This window comes from Cyrtonyx montezumae, unplaced genomic scaffold (assembly GCF_038088225.1).
Source record: "Cyrtonyx montezumae isolate F1298 unplaced genomic scaffold, pur_monq_1.0 scaffold_20, whole genome shotgun sequence".
Classification (NCBI taxonomy): domain Eukaryota; kingdom Metazoa; phylum Chordata; class Aves; order Galliformes; family Odontophoridae; genus Cyrtonyx; species Cyrtonyx montezumae.
This window is the reverse complement of record NW_027071937.1, coordinates 9,695,772-9,714,903: the sequence shown is the minus strand read 5'-3', so window position 1 is coordinate 9,714,903 and position 19,132 is coordinate 9,695,772. Positions and strand designations below refer to the sequence as shown.

Genomic DNA, 19,132 nt, shown 5'->3' with positions numbered 1-19,132 from the left:
CCCCAACCCCACTCCAGCAGCATGGCCAAGGCAGGCAGCAGGCCTCAGCGCTGCTGGGGTGAGGAGTCACTCGTTCAGAAGCTGCAAGCATCTCCAGGTGCAACTGGGGCAATGCGGGGGGTCTCTCTGTGCCCTCCCAGAAGGCAACAGCCAGACAGGATTTCTACCAGCAGCATATGGTGAATCACAGCAAATCCCCAGGAATCCCTGACCCCAATAGCACAAGCGGACCAGGCTGGGCTCTGTGCCCAGAGGCCCTGGGGAAGGGCACCAACACCTTCAGCTGTCTGCAGATGCAGGCACAGCTACTGCTAGTTTGCACCAGAAGAGCCAAGACCACATCACAGCCCCACTGCTGCCCTGGAGAGTAAACACAGTGGGAAATACCGCATCCAGGGAAACTGAGGCACAGCATAAGGTGAGACAACCTCTGCTTGCTCCAGGGCCGGACCAGACCCCAGGTGCTCTATGTGGAGAGGGCAACCTCATATCGTGACTTAGGCCTGGAGTTGGATGCACTGGTGTATGGGAACTGCTGAATCACGACCTGAACCACTGATTGGTCACCTGAGGAGAGCACAGAGTCAGCCATGGGGCCACAGGTGAAGGTGATATACCTGTGTGAGTGGAAGGGGTGGAGCCTGGCTCCACCTCTCCCAAACCCCATTTAAGGGCTGACCACCACCAGGGAAGGATCTCTTCTCGGAGATCCCTCCCATGTGGAGTCCCCTGTGAGCCTTGTCATCCTAAAGGTGAGCCATCTTCTCTTTTGTATTATTTGTATCCTGTCTATATAGAACTACTCAAAATATACCATCAGCTGTACTATTTCTTTCATGAAGTACCATCCTTGGGAGTTATTTACCCCACAACTGAAGAGTGGCAAAACCCCACCATGTTCAGTTCCAGTGTCACCTGGGTCACAGGGCACCTGGGCTGGGCTGTCCCCCTGCTATCCTGGCCTCACCTTGGTGCGTGGCTGTGGCAGCTCCCCAGTCCCCACCACGTTCCCAGCCCACCCTTGTTCCTAGTCTCTCCACCACCCACTCCATGCTGGGAACCAGATCTGGTAGAAAGAAGATAATGGAGGAACAAGGTCCGGAGCAGATGGGAATGAAAGATGTCCCAAGGAAGGAGACCAGGCCACCCAGCAGTGACACCAGGGATGGGGATCCCTGTTTGTGCAGCACCCCTAGTCACAAGCACCATTCCCTGTGTTGGGGGCTGGCGGGGGCCATCCTGACCCTCCCTACCCACACTTCAGCTGTCACGGGCTGCCCACACCCCTCCCTGCCTGTTGCCTGTTTACCAGGCACACAATGGTATCTCTATGTGCAGATGGGTGCGGGTCCATCCCTGCACTGCCCGCCCAGCACCCTACACTGGGCCCGTACCAGGCAGGGCCCCTTTGGAGACTGTTTGGTCCTTGTTGGCAAAAGGAGGGGCCTGTTTGTTATTGTGTTTTAAAACAGGTCATTGACCTCCTACTCAGCTCCTTCTTGGATCAAAACAGAAACAAGGCTAGGCAGCAAAACCCTCCCTTGTCCCTGTCCCAGTGCTAGACACTCCAGGGACAGGCAGGTGGGAGCCTGCTCGCAGGAAGGGCACGGCCCCAGCACAGTCTCAGCCTGTGCGAGGGGGAAGGCCCCTGGCAGGTCCACCTGCCACTGGTGGTCACTGCCTACAGACATGGGACACTGGGAGGCAGAAGGAGAGTGTATGGTATCAGGACTGCCCAGGGCAAAGTGCTAGAGGAAGGGTTTGCCTGACCTCTGCCCTGGGGCAGCAGCACCCTGCTGCCCAACTTTTAGGGCTAAAAAAACCATTTTGTTTCGATGGAACCAAACTTTAATCACAGCCAGTGATTAGTCAAACACCTGCTTAATGCAAACACAGTATTACAGCTGAGGTCAAGATGTAGTCCTTGCAAAAATGGTATCTCAGCCCTCAGCACCCCAGGAGTGCACTCAGAGCTGGGCAAACCCACACCCCCTGAGAGGAGTGGTGACCCACAGGGATGCTGCCTGGCACTGCCACGCCTCCCCAGCACCAACTGCAAACAAAGAGGGGGCAAAGAGCACCCTGCGTCAGTGCAGGGCCCATCCCTGCAGTGATCCCCAGCCAGGGCTGATGTCAGCTCCCACCCAGTGCCACGGCAATTTCTGGAAGCTTGTGGCAGGAGCAGGGTGCCATAGTCCCAGGCCTGCGCACTGCATCCTTATTCCACGGGCATCGAGGTCATCCTACTCAGTCCTCACCCACTTGCAGAAAGACTTTTCAGGACAATTCCCCTATGCAGTGGGAGGCTTCCGAGCTCTTCAGCAAGGAACGGGGAAGCACACAAGCCTTTCACGGCATAGAGCAGCCACACTGCCCCCCTGCTCCCTCCAGGCTGGTTCTGCCCTACACCTTGGGGATCCTGCTGACACTGAACATACGCTGCAGTGCCAGAGTCTCACCCTCTGTTCACCACTCCTCCAGAAGTCTTGTGCAGCTATCACTTTCAAATAAGTTGTTAAATAAAATCCAACAGTGCCCATCTATCACTGGCATTTCAAAGCCAGTACCTCTTGTGGCAGCTGCCTTCCTGGCTCAACTGAGTTTGCACAGAAAGCAGCCAGGAAAAGCTGCCAAGCACCCTCAGTTTTACTCTCAGTGTCCAGGGTAACTTGAGTTCACCTGTTCATTTTACACCCCACATAGGTTTAATTAACTATTGAGAGCTATCTGAGAACCCATCCCTCAACAAGATAAAAGCAGCTCTGTTCCTCATCCCAGCAGAGTCGAGGAACTTCTCCAGCCCATGCTGCTTGGGGCTGCTGAACTACCCCCTGCAACCCAGAGTGGTGCCCATGTTCCACTCTGCCCCATGGCCATGCTGTTCTGAGTGCTCATCACAGCATATCTCCTGCCTGGAATTCTGTCCTAGAAAGAATAAAACCACAGTCACCACAGACTGGACCTCAAGTGCAAAGCCAACCTCTCCCTCGAGAAGCCTGTGAAACGGAGCATCACAGAAGTTGACATGTGGCACAGAAGGCCAGGTGCTTCTCCAAGCCACCCTGTGCAAGGCTGGCACCTGCCACTGCTGCACCACAGGTGGACAAGCCAAGCCCTTGCCAAGGGCAGAGCCTGAGGAAAAACCTGCCCTGAAAGCACTACCCTGAGCACAGCTGGCATGTCTGAGTGACACAGACAATGGTGACTTCCCCACAGCCACCAGCAGCTCAGTGGCAGAGCAAGGAACAGGCCCCAGACCTCCTGAACTTGGCCAAGGATGAGGGATGTGCCTGAGGCAGAAATGCTCCCCCATCTACCAAATTCCTCCCCCCTGCTGCCCTGGAGCCTGTGGCCCAGATGTTACCAAGAAGGAGCACACCCTGCACTTAGCAGCAGGGCAGTGCCGCATGCCAACTGCTGGCAGGGCAAAGCCAAGGGGCATCACACTGGTTTCATGAGAGGGGTGGGGGCCCAGCTACTCCCTGCTTTGCCCAGCTCCTGTTCTCAGCCTTATCCTGCTCCAACACCCTGCCGGGGCCACTCACCTCTGCCTGGCATCACGGGGTCAGAGCAGGGCACTCAGGGCTGGCAGTGCTCTGCATGATGTCCACTTCTGGACGGGGCCTGGAGCCAGGCTGGGTGTCTCAGCTGGAGTGCAGGTGGCAGGCACCTGCAGAGCTGCTGAGGCTGGGTTTTGGCACAGGGCCTAATGCTGCCCTGGCCAGTTGGCCCAGGGCAGCTCTGCTCAGTGCTGCACTCTTGCACTGCCAGATGAGCTGGGGGGCTGCAGAGGCACAGGGATGCCCAAAGGGTGTGTGTACCCTCAGACTGTAAAACCACAAGGCTCAGTGCCTGGGTACGTGGCAGCAGGCCAGGGAAGCCACTGAGTGTCGAGCACAGTGTACCGGCCCTGTGGGCCAAACTGTAACACACGGGGACCATGCAGCCCCCAGCTGTGTGGAGCAGTAGAAGGGATGACTCAGCCGAAGGACATCGCCCTCAGCCACACACAGGGCTGCCCAGGCAGACACCTGCCTGCAGCACAGCCTCGCCTGGCCCTGCCCGTCTGCACAGCCCCACGGGTATCGGGGTAGTGGAGAGCCTGCAGGATCGGTTTGGGAGGGAAAGGGAGGGAAAAGGAGCGAGCGTTACCAGTTCGAGAGCAGCAGTTCGCTACCCTCCCCCAACCTCTAAAAATAACCATCTCCCCGCACCCATCCCCGGCTGGCCCTGCATGCGCAGCAGGCCGCAGGGACCTCCACGCCGTGGGGACTGAGCAGGGCTGCGGGAGCGGGGGCCTGGGCCTACCCGCGGGCATCGCGCGTCCCGCACACACGGAGCCCACCATCCATTACTCCATCACACCCTCTCCCGCATGCGGCAGGCAGACGGGGCGAGTGAAGAGTCAGTCCGGTTCCCAGACCCCAGCGCGTCCGTCTGTACGCGTGCACCGCAACGGGAGGACGGCAGCGCGGCGCCGGTGCCCCACGGGGGCAGGTAACGGGGAACCGTCACCGCCCCGGGGAGCTGAGGGCCCCGAGGGGACCTGAGGAGCCCCGCGTCCCTCTGCCTGCTGCCCGAAGAGCCCGGCGTGTGGGTTAGCCGCAGCCCTGACCCACGTACAGTTCGGAATCCTATTTGCAGCGCTCACATAGCGAGCGCTAGGGAAGGCTCTCAGCCCCGAGACGCGGCCTGGACGCGGAGCCCGCGGGCGCCCAGCGCAGCCGGCACGGGGCGGGGGACAGAGGCTGCGCACGGTGGGACCCGGGCAGGGAGAGGTCCCCCCGCCGCCGCGCTCCCGGGGTCGGCCGAGGCACCAACTGTTGCTGCTACGCCGCGTGCCCGGGCTGCGGGCGTGCGAGAAGCGAGCCTCAGTTCCTACGCGGATGGCATCCGCGCTCCTTTCTCTCCGGCCCCTAAAGCGAGCAGACGTCGCTAGATCTCTGCATCCAGCGCTCCATGAATTATCCATCCCCTGAGCCCAGCGAAGGGAAAGAGAAGGCATCCTGAGGCGTCAAAGGGAGCGGCGAGCCCGGGACGGCCCTGCCTGGCGTACGGCCGCCGGCGATGCGGAGCGCGCCCCGCGGCTCTGCGAGATCCTCCGCCGGCGATGGGCCGCGTTCACCCCGCGGCTCCGTCCCGCACAGCCGCCGCAGCCCCGCGCCGACCCGGGGGAGCACGGGCGGGTCCGCGGGGAGACCCCTCCGTGCCGGGGGACACGGCTCACCCCGCGCCGCACGGACCCCGGCACTCCGCCGGCGCTCACCGGGCTGCGCCGCTTCAGCGTCACGTTCTTCCAGAGCAGGAGATGAAGCTGGTGCAGGAACCCCATGGCCGCGCCGGCCCCGCGGCAGGGGCAGCCCCACTCCGCTCGGCGCCGCGGCTCAGCCACCTCCCACCGCCATGCCCGGCGCAGGCCGCAGCCGCCTTTGTCCGCAGCAGCCTCGGCTCGGCGGGGCTGGCGGCGGGCGGCCGTCCTCCCCGTCCCCAGCCCGGCCCTGCGCTGCGCAGCACCGCCCCCGACCTGCCGCTGCCGCTGCCGCTGCCGCTGCCGCCCCTTAAAGGCACCGCCAGGACTCCTCTGCGGCGGCCGCGAGGCGCGGTGCGGAGCCGTGCGGAGACGCTCGCGGCCGTGGTACGGGATGTACCACCCCACCCCGCCACGCCCGTCTGCCCCGGAGGCGTGCAGGGCACCAGCAGCCTCTGCTCCTCTCTCCAGCAGGGAACATGAACGCAGCACGGTTGGATTGGGAGGGACCTTACAGCCCCCTGTCCCACCCCCGCCGTGGGCTGGCTGCCCCAAGGCTCGGGCTGCCCAGGGCCTATCCAAGTATGGGCACCCACATCTCTGGGCAGTAGTGGCAGTGGATCCGTGGCACTGCAGACCCTGCTGAGCCCATGGCAGTCATGGTGCACATCCTCACCTTGTGGAGTGCCCAGGACAATGCTGTTCCTTGGTGTGTAACTCAGAGAACCAATTACTGGGCGATTCACCTGGACCCATTTCCTTTTGGTGGTTGGCTTTGTCACACAGCACTGACCCTCTGCTCTCCTGGATGTGGCCTGTAGTGCCATGGACCTGTGGTGCCCACCCCCTGTGGCAAGCTTTACCTGGGGGACCACTCTGGGGGCAAGCCTTTGGGGGTTGCTTGTGTTCACAGAAGAGCAAGAGGCAGCTCTAGGGGTCAGGCTTGTGACCCTCAGCTGCACTGCTCCCCCTCTGTACCCCTTATACCCTTCCTGTCCTGATGTATCTCCTACCATCCCAAGCCCCATGCTGCTGCCAGGGCCAAGGGGAGCACAGTGAGTGCTTTGCCTGCCCGGCTCTGAGTTGTGTTGCTAAGGGTGACAGCATTGCAGGCTCTGCTCCAGAACAGCTGCCTGGGCGTTACAAAAGCTTCCCTTGTCCTGCCACAAAGTGCCATTATTTAAAAAACTTCTGGTCGAAACCTTGTGTTGCATCTCTGCCAGACAAGTGCCACCTCCCAGGGCCAGTGCACAGTGGCTGAGGACAAGGGATGCCCACACAGCATTCCTCCTGCTCTGAAACCCTGGCAGTATTTGCTCTCAGCATCACTGGGGAAAGCAGGGCCATAGCACTGCTCTGTGCAGTCTGCAATGGAAACCCCATGCCCGCCTGTGCTGAGGACAGGGACAGCACTGGGCATGGAGTGCTACCAGTGGTGCTCAGGTTGGTGCGGCCTCAGGTTTGCAGTGCCTTGTATCTGGGCTGGCAATTAGGGAGGGGAAGAAACACAGAAAGGAGGGCTGACAAAAGATAACAGGAAACTGGAATCAAGTCTGAGAGAGAAAAACACCCAACCCCAGGGCTGCAGTTGGCATCAGAGGTCTCTGTGGGCAGCACTGAAACCACAGAGCCCTGCTACGCCCTGGCATGGTGGCACAGCACTGTGCCCACCCTGGTGCCAGCTGCAGCTGCTACCTGCAATGCCCACTGGTGCTCCTCCACCACTGTGGGTCCAGAGGTCAGTGCCAGCAGCTCAGGGCTGGAAAGGAACAAGAGTATGATGGGGGCATCCCCCAGCACAGCTTGAAAACCACAAGGACCCCCATGGAGTGGTTTAGTGACACAGAGCACGGTGGGACCTCTCTCCCCTGTTCTGTGCACACTGGGCCACACAAGTGTCAGGCCACACATGTGTCAGCCCACACAGGAGAGCACTGCATGCCCTGGAGCTCTCTTCCCCATCTCTCCCTCAATTTCTCCCTCTCTTCACCCTGCCAAGGCTGTGGGGGAAGATGATGCCCAGACTGCAATGCCAGCAGAGATACAAACAGATGGGAAGATGCATGAGAACTGTGCCATGGATGGACCTGGGTACAGGAGCAGCTGTGCAGGTGCCATGGAGGCATACACGTGCCTGCTTCCCCTTTTGGCTGCCTGGCAGCAGAGAGGAACCACTGGTGCCACTTTAGCTAACGGTTTCAAGATGAGTCAGTGTGAGCCAAAATCAGGCTGGCATCCTGTTTTCAACCCAACTGCAGAGTGGCGTGCTGGAGTGGCTGAGGACACAGCCGCACCCATCTCAGCACAAGCAGAGACCCAGCACGTGCACCTGGACTTCTTCCCAGCGTTCACCAGGAGGGCATCGGCCTCAGTCTAGCCAGGGCCTGGGTGGTCCTGCTTTGTGGTGCCAGGCTGAGATGTTGAGCTCCTTTGTGTCCCTCTCAGCTCTGCAATGGGCTGAAGCAAACACAGAATCAGCAGCAGGTTTCAGACAAAGCTGAGAGGAGCATCTTGCTGTTCTCTCAGACCAGGCTGAGAGTGTCTCCCTGCTGCCACCTTCTCAGGGTCATCCTGTGCCCTTTCCCTGTTCCCTGGTATCCCCCTGCTGTGAGACAATGGTAGAAGGCATGCAAGGGACGTGAGAGCTGGAGACCACAGACTGTTGGCATGGAGCTCATGTCTGCTTGTGAGGGCTCCCCTGGTGCAAGGGACATGGGTCCACTGTGCAAACCCCAAAACAGCGAAAGACACAGCTAACTGGAGCCCTGGTTAGTGACTGGGATGGGAAAGGTGCTCAGCAGAAGGTGGGTATTCTTTGTGCTTAGTTTCAAAGCTGACTCATCAGAAATCCCTTTGGGGAATGGAAACCCTACAAAGGGCCAAATGCCTCTTCTGCAAGGAGCCTCTGGAGCCACAGCCATGCCAAGGAGCCAAGGGGAAGCAGGAGCTCATGAGTCAGGACACACAGGCACAGGGAGCTGTGAGTGTTCACCAGGCTGCCAGCATGCAGCGTGGGGCAGCAGAATCCCACCTGGCACAAGCACATACCTGATCACAGGCATACACCAATCCCTGTTTGGCATCAGTTTGCAGGACGGTTTGACACGGTACCATGATGATTGAGGCAGGGGACCCACGGGCCCACACCCCAGGGACGAGGAAGAGGAAAAGGAAAAAGGGAAAAAGGGATAAGGGGGATAGGCCTAGGAACAAAACAGCGGCAATGATCTGAGGAGGAAAGCTAATTTAATAAATAAGATATCAGAAAGCAAAATAACACAGTATAATACAATATAATTGGAATTGAAGCTAATAAATCAAATAAAATGAGCAAGAGAGTGTGTCTGATAAACCGAAGGCCTCACACTAACGCTGAAGGTGGACGGCTGCAACAAACACCACTGCTGAGCTCCATCCTGAAGGGAAGAGGGACGGTCCCGTGACTGCAGACAGTTTTTCTTTCCCTCTGGGCTGAAATGCATAAAAATACAAAGCATTGCACAGTCCTCTGGGGAATGTAGTTCTTCTTCTCTTCTGAGACAGGTATACCCAGAACTATTGATGATCCACGGAGCTGGAGCATTAACTCTTTAACTCTCAATACACAACATGATGTTATGATATGGAATATCAAGAATACAACAAAAATCATAAAACCGTGACACTGACATCACCACCCACTGCACAGGGGAAGTGCTTGGAGATTTCTCAGAGCAGGAAGGACATGCTGAGAGGCAGTCCCACAGCAAAACCACAGAAAAGAGAAAGCCCTTGAGTACTCCAGTCCAGAGCCAGCAGCAGCTGCCTGTGGCACCCACACGGGCCGTCAACCCCCTGGATGTGTCGGTCCACACTGTGTCACGGTCCCTTCCACGGTAAGTCTGCAGGCTGAGCCCATGCACCAGCACTGCCGCGCACCAGGGATAGGGCTGAGCGTTGGCTCCTGGCATTGCTGGCCTGGCACCAGTCCCCCACAGTGCCCCTCCAAAGTGGGGCAGTGTCCCTCTTGCAGGGACAGGCAGGTGGGGGGCCGTGCACCGCATGCGGTGCAGGGAGCAGGCAGAGCTTTCCCAGCCTTCCCCTTTGAAGATGATGGGTTTTTTTTTTCCTGAAGCCTAAACTTAGCTCATGCATTTTAACATGACAGACTGAGCAGGCCAAAGCAAGGAAGGGATTTTCAAAAGCAAAGCTGCTGCAGCTCAGCTGAGAAAGTGGAGCAACCCCTTCCACAGCCCTCCAAAATCAGAGGGACCGGCACCCATGGCTAGCAGCAGGGCAGAGGCATCTAGTGGGCTTTTTGGGGCTATCCAGAAAGGAAACAGTCTTTGTGCTGAACGCCGTGGGCAGCCTGCAGGTTCCGAGCCCTGCGAGAAACGTGGCTGCAGCACAAGCAGAAGTGCAGGCTGCTGCACAGCAGGGGAGCAGAGCTGGGGAGCTGTGCTGTGCAGCCTGCCCCATGCCCCTGCCACCCGACATGGCAAAAACAGGCAGTCCTACCGTGGGGCTGACACTCGTGGGGGTTTTGAGCATTCCTCTCGCAGCTCCACAGTCACCCTTGCTCTGTGCCTGTGGGCTGAGCCCTGCTTGCTGCAGCCCTACAGAGATGAAGGGCCCTCTGCCTGCAGCCCCTGCTGCCCTGCTGGGTGGGGATCTGGGACATGCTGGAAACAAATGATGGGTGTTGTGATGCCCACAGCAAGCTCTCAACATGGATGGCTTGGGGACTGGGGAGACACCCTGAGACCAGCAAGAGCACTGCTGCACGAGGGCGTTGGATGAGGGGGACAAGTTTTGAGCAGGACACTGTTCTCTGGCCTTGAGGTTTGGGACTTGCCAGTTGCTCTTGAGGGTGGATCCAACCTGCCTGTGTGCTCGTAACTGGGGCCATGCCACAGGGTATGTCCATTTCCTGCAGCTCCCTGCCCCCAGCAGTGAGGCAGGACTCACCCCCTCACCCCTGGAGCATATCTCCATCCTGCAGCCTCCAGGAAGACCACCACATCTCGGGCTCTGCTGCAGCAAACCTGACTACATCCCAAGCTCAACTCCATCCAGGCATAAGTGAGAAGTGTGGAGCAGAACTGTGTCTGTTCATCAGATAGGGACACTGAGGCAGGGGCAAAGCAAGCATGCCTTGTGAGTGTCATTGAGAGTGATGCTCATCAGCTGTGAGCAGAGGACAGGTAGCTGCTGCTCTGTGCACCCTTTGGCAGCAGCACTGCTTGCTCCAGAGTTGGGGGCACTCGGAGGCACATGGAGGTGATAGAAGTGACAGTTCTGGGGATGACAGGGATAGGATGGCTCCTGCCTCTTCATGCTCTGTCAGGAAGCCTTGGGCAAAGCTTTTTGATCTTTTGCATATGAAATGTTTCCCTGGCCCAGGGGCTGCGGGTGCACAGGGGTCAGGGTCACCAGGTCCCCAATGCTCTCTGCTATGTTTGAGTCCCATAGAGCTTGGGTGGAGGAAGCACAGTGAAGTCCTCCTCCAATCCCACCAACCCAGCATCTCCCCCTGCCCTGTGCACCCAGCTAGGTGGCTGAGCTGATGGCCTTCACAGACCTCTCTTCTGTCCTGGTCCTAGGGAGCTGCCAGTCGACCCCAGGCAACATGTCCTGGGTGCTGCTGCTGCTGTGGCGGCAGTTGTGGGGCCGGCCCAGTGTGAAGGCAGTGGTAACCACCGGGCTGTTGGCCACCGCACTCTGGAGCCTGAAATGCTACATCTACTCATCCAGCAGCTCTGATGAAGCCCTCAAGCCCACAAAGGCACTGACAGTCCTGGTGTGGGAGTGGCCCTCGAAGCAAGTCCCAGACTTCAGCGGGGACATCTGTCGTGAACAGTACGGCATTGCGGGCTGCCGGCTCAGCACGAAGCGGCAGCTCCTGAGCCAGGCTGACGTGGTGGTGTTCCTTCACACCAAGCTCCCGAAGGGCCGGGACAAGCTGCCCCGGGACAGGCCACATGGGCAGGGCTGGGTCTGGGTGTCCCTGGAGTCCCCCACCAACACAAGAGAGTTATCAGAATGGAACCAGACCTTCAACTGGGTGATGACCTATAGACGGGACTCGGACATCTTCATGCCCTATGGCAAGCTGGTGCCCAACAAGTCAGCCACTGTGAGCATCCCCACAAAGACCAACTTGGTGTCCTGGGTTATTAGCAACTACCACAGGACTCAGAAAAGAGCTGAAATCTATAAGAACCTGTCCAGGTACCTCCATGTGAACATCTATGGTAAAGCAGTCAACAAGCCACTTTGCAAGGACTGTCTTTTGCCCACAACATCCAAGTCAAAGTTCTACCTGGCCTTTGAGAATTCCATTCACCAGGACTACATCACTGAGAAGCTCTGGAGGAACTCTCTGCTGGCCAGCACTGTGCCGGTGGTGCTGGGTCCCCCCCGGGCCAACTACGAGCAGTTTATCCCCGCAGACTCATTCATTCACGTTGATGACTTTGGTTCCCTGGAGGAGCTGGCCACCTTCCTGAAGACCATGAACTCCAGCCGCTACAGGCAGTTCTTCACGTGGCAGAAGAGTTACAGTGTGAAGCTCTATGCAGACTGGAAGGAGCGCATCTGCACCATCTGTGCCATGTACCCTCGCCTGCCCCAGGGCTGCCTTTATCCTGACCTGCAGAGCTGGTTCAATACCTAGAGCAGGGCTGGCACTGCTGGCAGCACTCAGCACTGCTGGAGACATCAGAGGAGTATTTGGGAGTATTTGGTCATAGAGAACAGGATGCCAGGCAGGGAGGATGTGGGACCTCTCATCCTGGCCCTGTTGTTGCCACACTGTGACCTTGAGCAACATCGTGGGACAGAACTTCCTGTGCACCATGACCACCCCCATACCAACCTACCTCACCGTGGTCGTGCTGCTGCAACCAGAGGATGGTTTGGAAATAAACACCACATATTTCCTGAGGCTCTGCCCATCTCTAGGGGCCTGGGCAGGGCTGAAGGCGGGTGGGGACACCAGGAGCCAGGGCTCTCCAGCCTCCCTTTCTTCCTATGCCCTGCAGTTACTCTGTGCTCACCCCACTATCTGAACAGTGAGTCCACAGTGGCAGAGGCCCAGCAGTGGCTTGGTGGGGGCTCAGCACCCTGCAGCCAGGGAGGGGACCTTCTTTCTGTCCCCCAGCCTCTGCACTAGCATAGCCCTGCAGTACCCATTTACCCACCCTGTACCGTGTTACCATGCCATCAGGACATAAAATGCTCTCAAGAGCAATCACAGTCTGCTCAGTGCTGCGGTTTATCACTCCCCTGCAGACTTTGTACACTGCTGTGACAGGAAGCTACTAAGATGGTGCTGTCCTGAGCTGTACAGCGAGCTGAGAGCAAATCCTGCCCTGCTGGCACCCATGGTACTGATACCCTGTGCCCAGCACCCTTGGCACCACCAGCCCCCTGCACACCATGCACCCCGCATCACACACACCCTGCACCACAGGCACCCTGCCTCACCTGCACTGCACCATCTGCTGTGCACACCCAGCACTGTGGGCACCCTGTGCTTTGGACCACACAGTCTACTTGGCACTGCCCCAGTGTCTGCACCCTGAGCCTGCTCCATGGGCACCCAGCATCCTGGGCAGCCCCCAGGCACATCGTGGGGAAGCAAACATCTGGGTCCAGCAGATGTTGGGGCTGTGACGACAGGTCTGGGACATCACTGTTCCGTTCCTGCCTTGCCCTGTGCATCCCCCGGCCCTCACCGTGCATCCCCCAGTCCTCTACACACAGGGATGAGCCAACAGGGCACTGCCTCGTGCAGATGGCATGCAGCCTGGGCTTCTATCCCTCCCCTTTGCAGGATTCCCAAGTGCCCCACGCAGCAGCCTGCACCAACTCTGCTGCAGAGCACAAAGGAGCAATGGTATAGACCAGCTCCAAAAGGAAAAGAGCATAATCTACTGGCACCAGCTGAACTAAAAAGGGTCTTTTGAGAGTAGGTTTCACCAGAGCTCTGCTCACTTCATTGCTTGAGGTATAAGCCCCTGGCAGTGTCCTGCTCCAGGTTTGGGCACCACTTGTACACCAGCACCAACATCCCTTACCAGGCTGTGCTTCCACCTTTCCTAAGAGCAGCTATGGAAAACACAAACTGTAAGTATGGAAAGTGAGCCCCCTACCGATACACACAGGTATTCCTTAATATGCCTGCTTTTGCAGAGGAAAAGAACTAGGCTGTATGCTCCTACTGACCTGCAAACCAGCCCCAGAGCTGTGCATGAGATGCTGGTCCCTTGGCACAAACTCGACCCAAGCAGGGCAACCCCAGGGCCAGCACCCACTGACATGAACAGGCTGGGGCAGCATGTAGCAGCAGGTCTGCTGCAATCCAGAATGATGCTGCTCAGCAGAGCTCCCTCCAGGACACAGGCATCAGTTCACTCACACCCTGCACAGCTGGACCAGTCTGGCATGGGGCGCAAGGCAGGCAAAGAAAGGAAGGGGCTGACTAGCTCTTGTGCCCCCAAAAATTGAGATTTATTTAATCGCCAGAGGGATTATGATTAAGGAAAGAAAAATAAATCATCAACTACAGCAGGTTGAAAGGCACAGGGTGCTAGCAGCATGGGCAGGATGGTGTCAGCCCCACTGGCTCCATAGCAACACTGTGGGCTCACGCCCTGCCCCTTCCTGCCCCCTACTCTGCCCACAGTGGGTGAAGCACAACTCCTCTCCTGTGCTGTGAGCAGGTGGGGTGGGGGCTGCTGGGCTCCCCCAGCACCACTACAGCCCTCAGCTCCCCCCAGCTGCCCGGACAGGGGCAGAGCCTGCAGGAGACCCCCACCCCACAGCACCCTAGCCCTTCTCTACATGGAAGGGAGGGAAGCAGCTGGGAAACTAGTGATCACTACAAAGATTTTTTGCTTTTTAAAAACTAGAAATACAATCAAAACCATTGAAAATGAAAAACAAATTCCCCCTCCCCACAACCCCTAAAACAATTTAAAAAATGCTTTTTTTCTTGTTCTTGCAGGAGAGCAGCTCTGCTGGGGCCTGGCACAGGCAGCTCCCCCTGGCCCTGGGCAGATAACAGGAAGGGGGGCCCAGGAGAGGCAGGAAGGGCTGTCCCCACACAGGGCTGCTGCTGTGACAGCTCTCACATAGCCCAGAAAGGCTGGGGGGGGATGACACTGCCTCTGGACAGGTGCACCGCTGCCTGCCCCCCACTGCTGTTCAGTGGCTGCTGTTGTTCATGGGGATCCCCGGCTGCAGAGGAGGAGGAGGGAACATCTCGGCCTTGTGGAAGGGTGGCATGTAGACAGGGGGGGACGGCGCCAGGCTGTAGCCCTGGGATGTCACTGGGATGGGCAGACCAGGGGGCACCAGGGTCTGGTTCATGTCGTACATCACCCCCTCCGACTCATTGCCAAAGGGCAGCAGCAGCCGCTTGCCTTTCTGACGCCGGTTGCAGAACCAGACCCGGACAACCTGCAAGGGAGGGGAGACGTGGGGGGGCAAGAATGAGTGGAGCTCCGTGGCACCATGCAGTGTGGAAACCTGGGAGGGAGCACCTAGCACACCCGTCCTCCCACCTCCCAGTACCAAACCAGTCCCACGGAGTACTCAGAAGCTGCAGCTATTTGGGACCCACCCTGCCTTCCCAACCCTGCCAAACCTACATCTTTGTCCAGGTTGAGGTCCTCAGCAATCTGGGAGATTTCTTGGGGACTGGGCTTCACACATTTGCGGAAGAAGCTCTCCAGCGTTCCTTTCACGTTGGTCTCAATGCTGGTCCTGCGTTTTCTCTTCCGGGCTTGGGCCAGCACTTGCTCTGCATTGCACATCTGGAAGTAAGAGGCACCACACTTGGTCACAGGGCTCTGCAAGGGACAGGCTTTCTCCTTGAGGCCATTACAGCACAGCCTCTCCCCACCCAGCAGTGCAGAGATGCAGTAAAAGCTCAGTACTGAGCTTCAGCCCCTGCAGCCAGCCCCATTCCCAGCATCCCATCACTGAACGCCCACCCACAGACGCAAGGGAGACAGACCCATTTTCTGCACTGTACCTCCTGCATGTTGTCTGTGTTCTCTGCCTCGTTGAGCCAGCGCTGCAGCAGCGGCTTCAGCTTGCACATGTTCTTGAAGCTGAGCTGGAGCGCTTCAAAGCGGCAGATGGTGGTCTGGCTGAACATCTTCCCTGCACAGGGAGGTGGCATGTCACACCTCCTCCTTAACTGTGGGCCCTGAGCTGTGCCCCTCCAAGGGCACTGCTAAACCCACAGCCCCCAGGAGCCCCATGCTCGGGGACCCAGCTCCAGCGTGGTGCTCTCCCATCTGGGTCTCCAGGTTCCCCTCTTACCATAGAGTGTGCCCAGAGCCAGCCCTACGTCAGCCTGCGTGAAGCCCAGCATGATGCGCTTGTGCTTGAGGTCCTTGGCAAACTGCTCCAGCTCCTCTGATGTCGGCGCATCCTGGCAAGGACAGAGGCAGACACGAGGTGAATGGCTCAAGATACCGTGAGTGACGATGGACACACGGCTCGGGTGGCTGCCCCAGCCTGGCTCCGCACTTCGGGACGTCTGCTTACCCCAGCGCATCGGCTTCCTCCCACCGTTACAGTCCCGAATGCCGCAGTGGGCATTTTGCAATCCTTTACAATTTAGACATTCGCAGCTGGTTTTTGGCTTTTGCATACATGCCTCCTGCCGGCAAGCGTCAGCCTTAACTGCTCGCGTACGCAGCCCCCGAGGAGCCCGGCGCATCTCTGACTCCTTCCACCGGGCTCGGGAGCCCCGCCGTGCCACGGCCACTTACACAGCACAGCCCTGCGCAAAACCGGCCAGCTCACGCAGAAGACCGCTATCCCCGCCACTGCTGATCCCGGCTCATCTGCGCTTCCACGCGATGCCGAGAAAAGGCTTCAAACCAACTCTCCCCACCCCCCCCAAAACACAGCTGCCGGTCAGCCACTCGTGAATATCGCGCGTGGGGGCACACCACGCAGTGACCGTCCTCAGCGCGATGCTCAGAGGCAGAGCGCGGTTCGACGAGACCAACTGTCCTCAGGGGCTGAGCGCTTCGAAGCTTTCTCTCCCTGGCAGAGAAATGCCCCGCCACGCCGCGGGCACGGCAGAGGAAGGGCCCCTCGGGGTGCTCCCAGCGTACGGACACGGGGCCAGGCTAAAGATTCCCACTGCAACCCCGATGGGTGTAGTCGGGGATGTCCCTGCACGGCAACCCGGAGCCTCTACAGTACTATTTTCCTCTAAACGTTTCCTCTGTTAAAAAACACATTAGTGTACAAACCGCGAAGGTGCACATGTGCACACCTCGATGTCGGAGGCAACCGCGCCGCGCGAGGGAACGCCGCTGGGGCGAGGAAGCGCTGCCCGAGCCGCAGCCGCGGGGACCCGACGGCCAAGAGCGCGGAGCAGCCCGACCCCACCCGCGGGCAGCGCTCACACCGGGGCCCTGCGCAGAGCTGGACGGCTGCGGCGGGACCGACGTGCGATGTCCCCAGGTTCGGGCACCGTCGGCGGGGCCGGGTCAGCCGTCGAGGGTAGCGGCGGACCGAGCGGGGCTCGGGGAGTGTGGGGGGGTGGGGGCTCACCTCGTCGCCGCTGTCGCTGGAGTGGCCGCCCTCGCTGGCAGCGCCGCTGGAGCTGCCGCTGCTGCCCAGGTTGGCGAGGCCGCCGGAGCCCGGCTGCAGGGCGGCGGGGCACAGAGCGTGCCCGGGCGCGGCGGGGAAGGCGGCGGCCGCGGGGCCGGGGAAGGGCGGTCCGGGCACGGCGGTGGCGGCGGGGGGCGCGGGTCCGGCCCAGGGCGGCGCGGCCCACGCGGGTCCGCAGCAGGGCGTGGCGGGCGGCGCGGCGCGGGGCTCGGGGGAGCCCTGGCGGCAGGGCCGGGCCGGGCGCGCCTCCGCCTTGGCGGGCGGCCCCGCGGGAGGGGACAGCCAGGCGCGGGCCGTCGCGGCGTCGCGGCCGCCGTCGGGCTCAGAGGCGAAGGGGAAGAAGAGCTGCTGCGCGGCCGCGCCGTCGTAGCCTCCGCGCGGGAAGGGCGGGCCGCCGTCGGGCATTAGGCCGAAGGGGGCGGCCGGCAGCCCCCCGTCCGGGCTGAACATGGTGGCCGTGGCCTAGTGCTCCATGCGGCGCCGACGGGGCTGCAGTTTGGCCCGGCCACCGCGCTCAGGCCGGGCGCGGGGCGCCGAGCGGTGCCTCCATGCTGCCGCGCCGCCGGGGCCACTGAGCGCCGCCGGGCCGGGCCGGGTCGGACCGTATGGAAATGGGCCCCCGCCCCATTGGCCCCGGCGGCGCGGCCCCACCGGTGGGTCGGGCGTGAACTTGATCCCCCTTCTCTGGGGGTGGGGGTCCGGGCTCGTGTCGCGCTGCCCCCGGGCCGTTGAGCAGCGGAGGGGAGGGGGGGACCATCCCACCCACCAGCAAAGCTCTACGTGCAGCATCTCCCGCCGGGGACGGCAATGGGACATGCATGGGAGCAGCCCCGACGCCTGGGGACGGCGATGCTGTCGTTTGTCCGCGTGGCCTTAGTGCGCGGCCTCGGGACGTCGGAGGATGTCCCACACGGCTCTCCCCGGGCCCGGCCCGGCCCCGCAGCGCTGCGCTCCTCTCCCTCGCCCCGCAGAGGAAGGCTGTGCTGCGCGGACTGTGCCGCTGGGCTCACCTCCCTCCGCCCCGATCGACCCCGCGATGGATGCGCGCTTGAGATTTGGTCTCAAGAGCTCTCGCGCTGCCCCGACGCTGTGCCGCTGTCAGGCTCCGGGTTTCCCCCGTCATTCCCTTCTCCCCAGCTCTGCTCGGGGCTGACCCTCTGATCCGTGGCCAGCAGCAGGCCGGGGTGTCCACCGCACCTTCTGTTTATTAGCCCAGATTGGCGGGAGCCACTGTTTGGCCTCAGCAGTCTCACGCCTGAGATATGCCAAAGCGATAGGCCCGGCAGGACGGCACTGCTGCTGCTCCTACAGCTGTCGCTGCTGGCGGGGGAGTGGAACTGCCCCTTGTATTGGGCATCACGCAGGGGAAAAGTGGTGGGGTGAGAGGGGTTGAGGGCTCATCCGCCATCCTGCTGCCCTCGGTGGGCCTTTGCCCCAGCCCCACGGCTCTGAGGAGGGAGGGCAGACTCAGCAGGACAGCCTGGGAAGGATGCGAGAAAGCCAGTGTGGATGTGGGCAGTCCCAGCGAAACCCCACATCTTTTCGAGCTGCCTGGGATGGGAACTGGTTGGTGAGGGTCCTTCCCTCCATGGCCCCTGGTATGGACACAGGTGACAGCCAGACCTGGGGCAGCAGCAGGCAGAGAGGTGCAAGCAGTGAAGATTGGGCAGCTCCGCACCCGCAGCAGCACCCCGCAGGCTGCCCTGTGCTCTGTGCCCTGTGCTCTGTGCTCTGGTGCCCTGTGCTCTGTGCCCTGCACTCTGTGCCCTGTGCTCTGTGCCATGTGCCCTGCACTCTGTGCTTTGTGCTCTGTGCCCTGCACTCTGTGCCCTGTGCTCTGTGCCATGTGCCCTGCACTCTGTGCCCTGTGCCCTGCACTCTGTGCTCTGTGCTCTGTGCTATCACATCCCAGCGGCGGAAGTGTCGCCGTGGGACTCCAATCGCAGCCATCAACCCCGGCTCCTCCAGGCTCCAGCTGAGGCTCCAGGGTTTCAGAAGATGCCTCGGCTGGGCAGTAACCCCCTTCCCCTTTGATTTATTGTTCTTGGGCCGGGCCCCCTCCTCCTGCCAACCTGCTCTTTCTCTCCATCCCCCCAGGAAGCGGGACGGGCCGGCCGCCCGCCAGGGCCTCAAACGCATTCCTGCTCCCTTTCATATACAGGCAGAGGGGAAGGGAGACGTTGACTTTGAACTGTCCCTTTGTAGGAGCAGTGCCCATTGTGGCGGTGATGGTTTTAGCTGGAGGATGAGGAGCGAGTC

At 60.2% G+C, this 19,132-nt stretch overlaps 4 protein-coding genes across 5 annotated transcripts in view; 2 read left to right on the top strand and 2 right to left on the bottom strand.

The window, feature by feature from the left end:
- ABCA2 (ATP binding cassette subfamily A member 2) overlaps nucleotides 1-5,420 on the bottom strand; it is a 31,367-nt gene extending 25,947 nt beyond the window's left edge. Inside the window, exon 1 of the mRNA XM_065737727.1 lies at nucleotides 5,267-5,420. Coding sequence (XP_065593799.1) covers nucleotides 5,267-5,332 — 66 coding nt within the window. The 5' untranslated portion in view covers nucleotides 5,333-5,420. The remainder of the gene's footprint in view (nucleotides 1-5,266) is intronic.
- The window catches only part of PAXX (PAXX non-homologous end joining factor), a 291,630-nt gene that overhangs the window by 32,702 nt on the left and 239,796 nt on the right, over nucleotides 1-19,132 (top strand). The window lies entirely within an intron of this gene.
- Nucleotides 9,100-12,366, top strand: FUT7 (fucosyltransferase 7). Its single transcript, XM_065737179.1, has 2 exons — nucleotides 9,100-9,127; nucleotides 10,842-12,366. The coding sequence occupies exon 2, from the start codon at nucleotides 10,857-10,859 to the stop codon at nucleotides 11,901-11,903; it is 1,047 nt and encodes a 348-aa protein (XP_065593251.1). The 5' UTR covers nucleotides 9,100-9,127; nucleotides 10,842-10,856; the 3' UTR covers nucleotides 11,904-12,366.
- Nucleotides 14,097-17,323, bottom strand: LOC136049134 (POU domain, class 5, transcription factor 3). Its single transcript, XM_065737178.1, has 5 exons — nucleotides 16,814-17,323; nucleotides 15,563-15,674; nucleotides 15,270-15,400; nucleotides 14,884-15,048; nucleotides 14,097-14,692 (listed from the first exon to the last, which is right to left on the bottom strand). The coding sequence occupies exons 1-5, from the start codon at nucleotides 17,321-17,323 to the stop codon at nucleotides 14,438-14,440; spliced, it is 1,173 nt and encodes a 390-aa protein (XP_065593250.1). The 3' UTR covers nucleotides 14,097-14,437.

What these genes read in the sequence shown, in the direction of transcription:
- LOC136049134 (XM_065737178.1), bottom strand. Translation starts at nt 17,323, where the DNA reads ATGTTCAGCCCGGACGGGGGGCTGCCGGCCGCCCCCTTCGGCCTAATG. An exon ending in CCAGCGACAGCGGCGACGAG is followed by an intron (nt 15,675 to 16,813) that starts GTGAGCCCCCAC and finishes TGTCCTTGCCAG; the next exon opens with GATGCGCCGACATCAGAGGA. An exon ending in ACCTCAACCTGGACAAAGAT is followed by an intron (nt 14,693 to 14,883) that starts GTAGGTTTGGCA and finishes CCTCCCTTGCAG; the next exon opens with GTTGTCCGGGTCTGGTTCTG.
- FUT7 (XM_065737179.1), top strand. Translation starts at nt 10,857, where the DNA reads ATGTCCTGGGTGCTGCTGCTGCTGTGGCGGCAGTTGTGGGGCCGGCCC.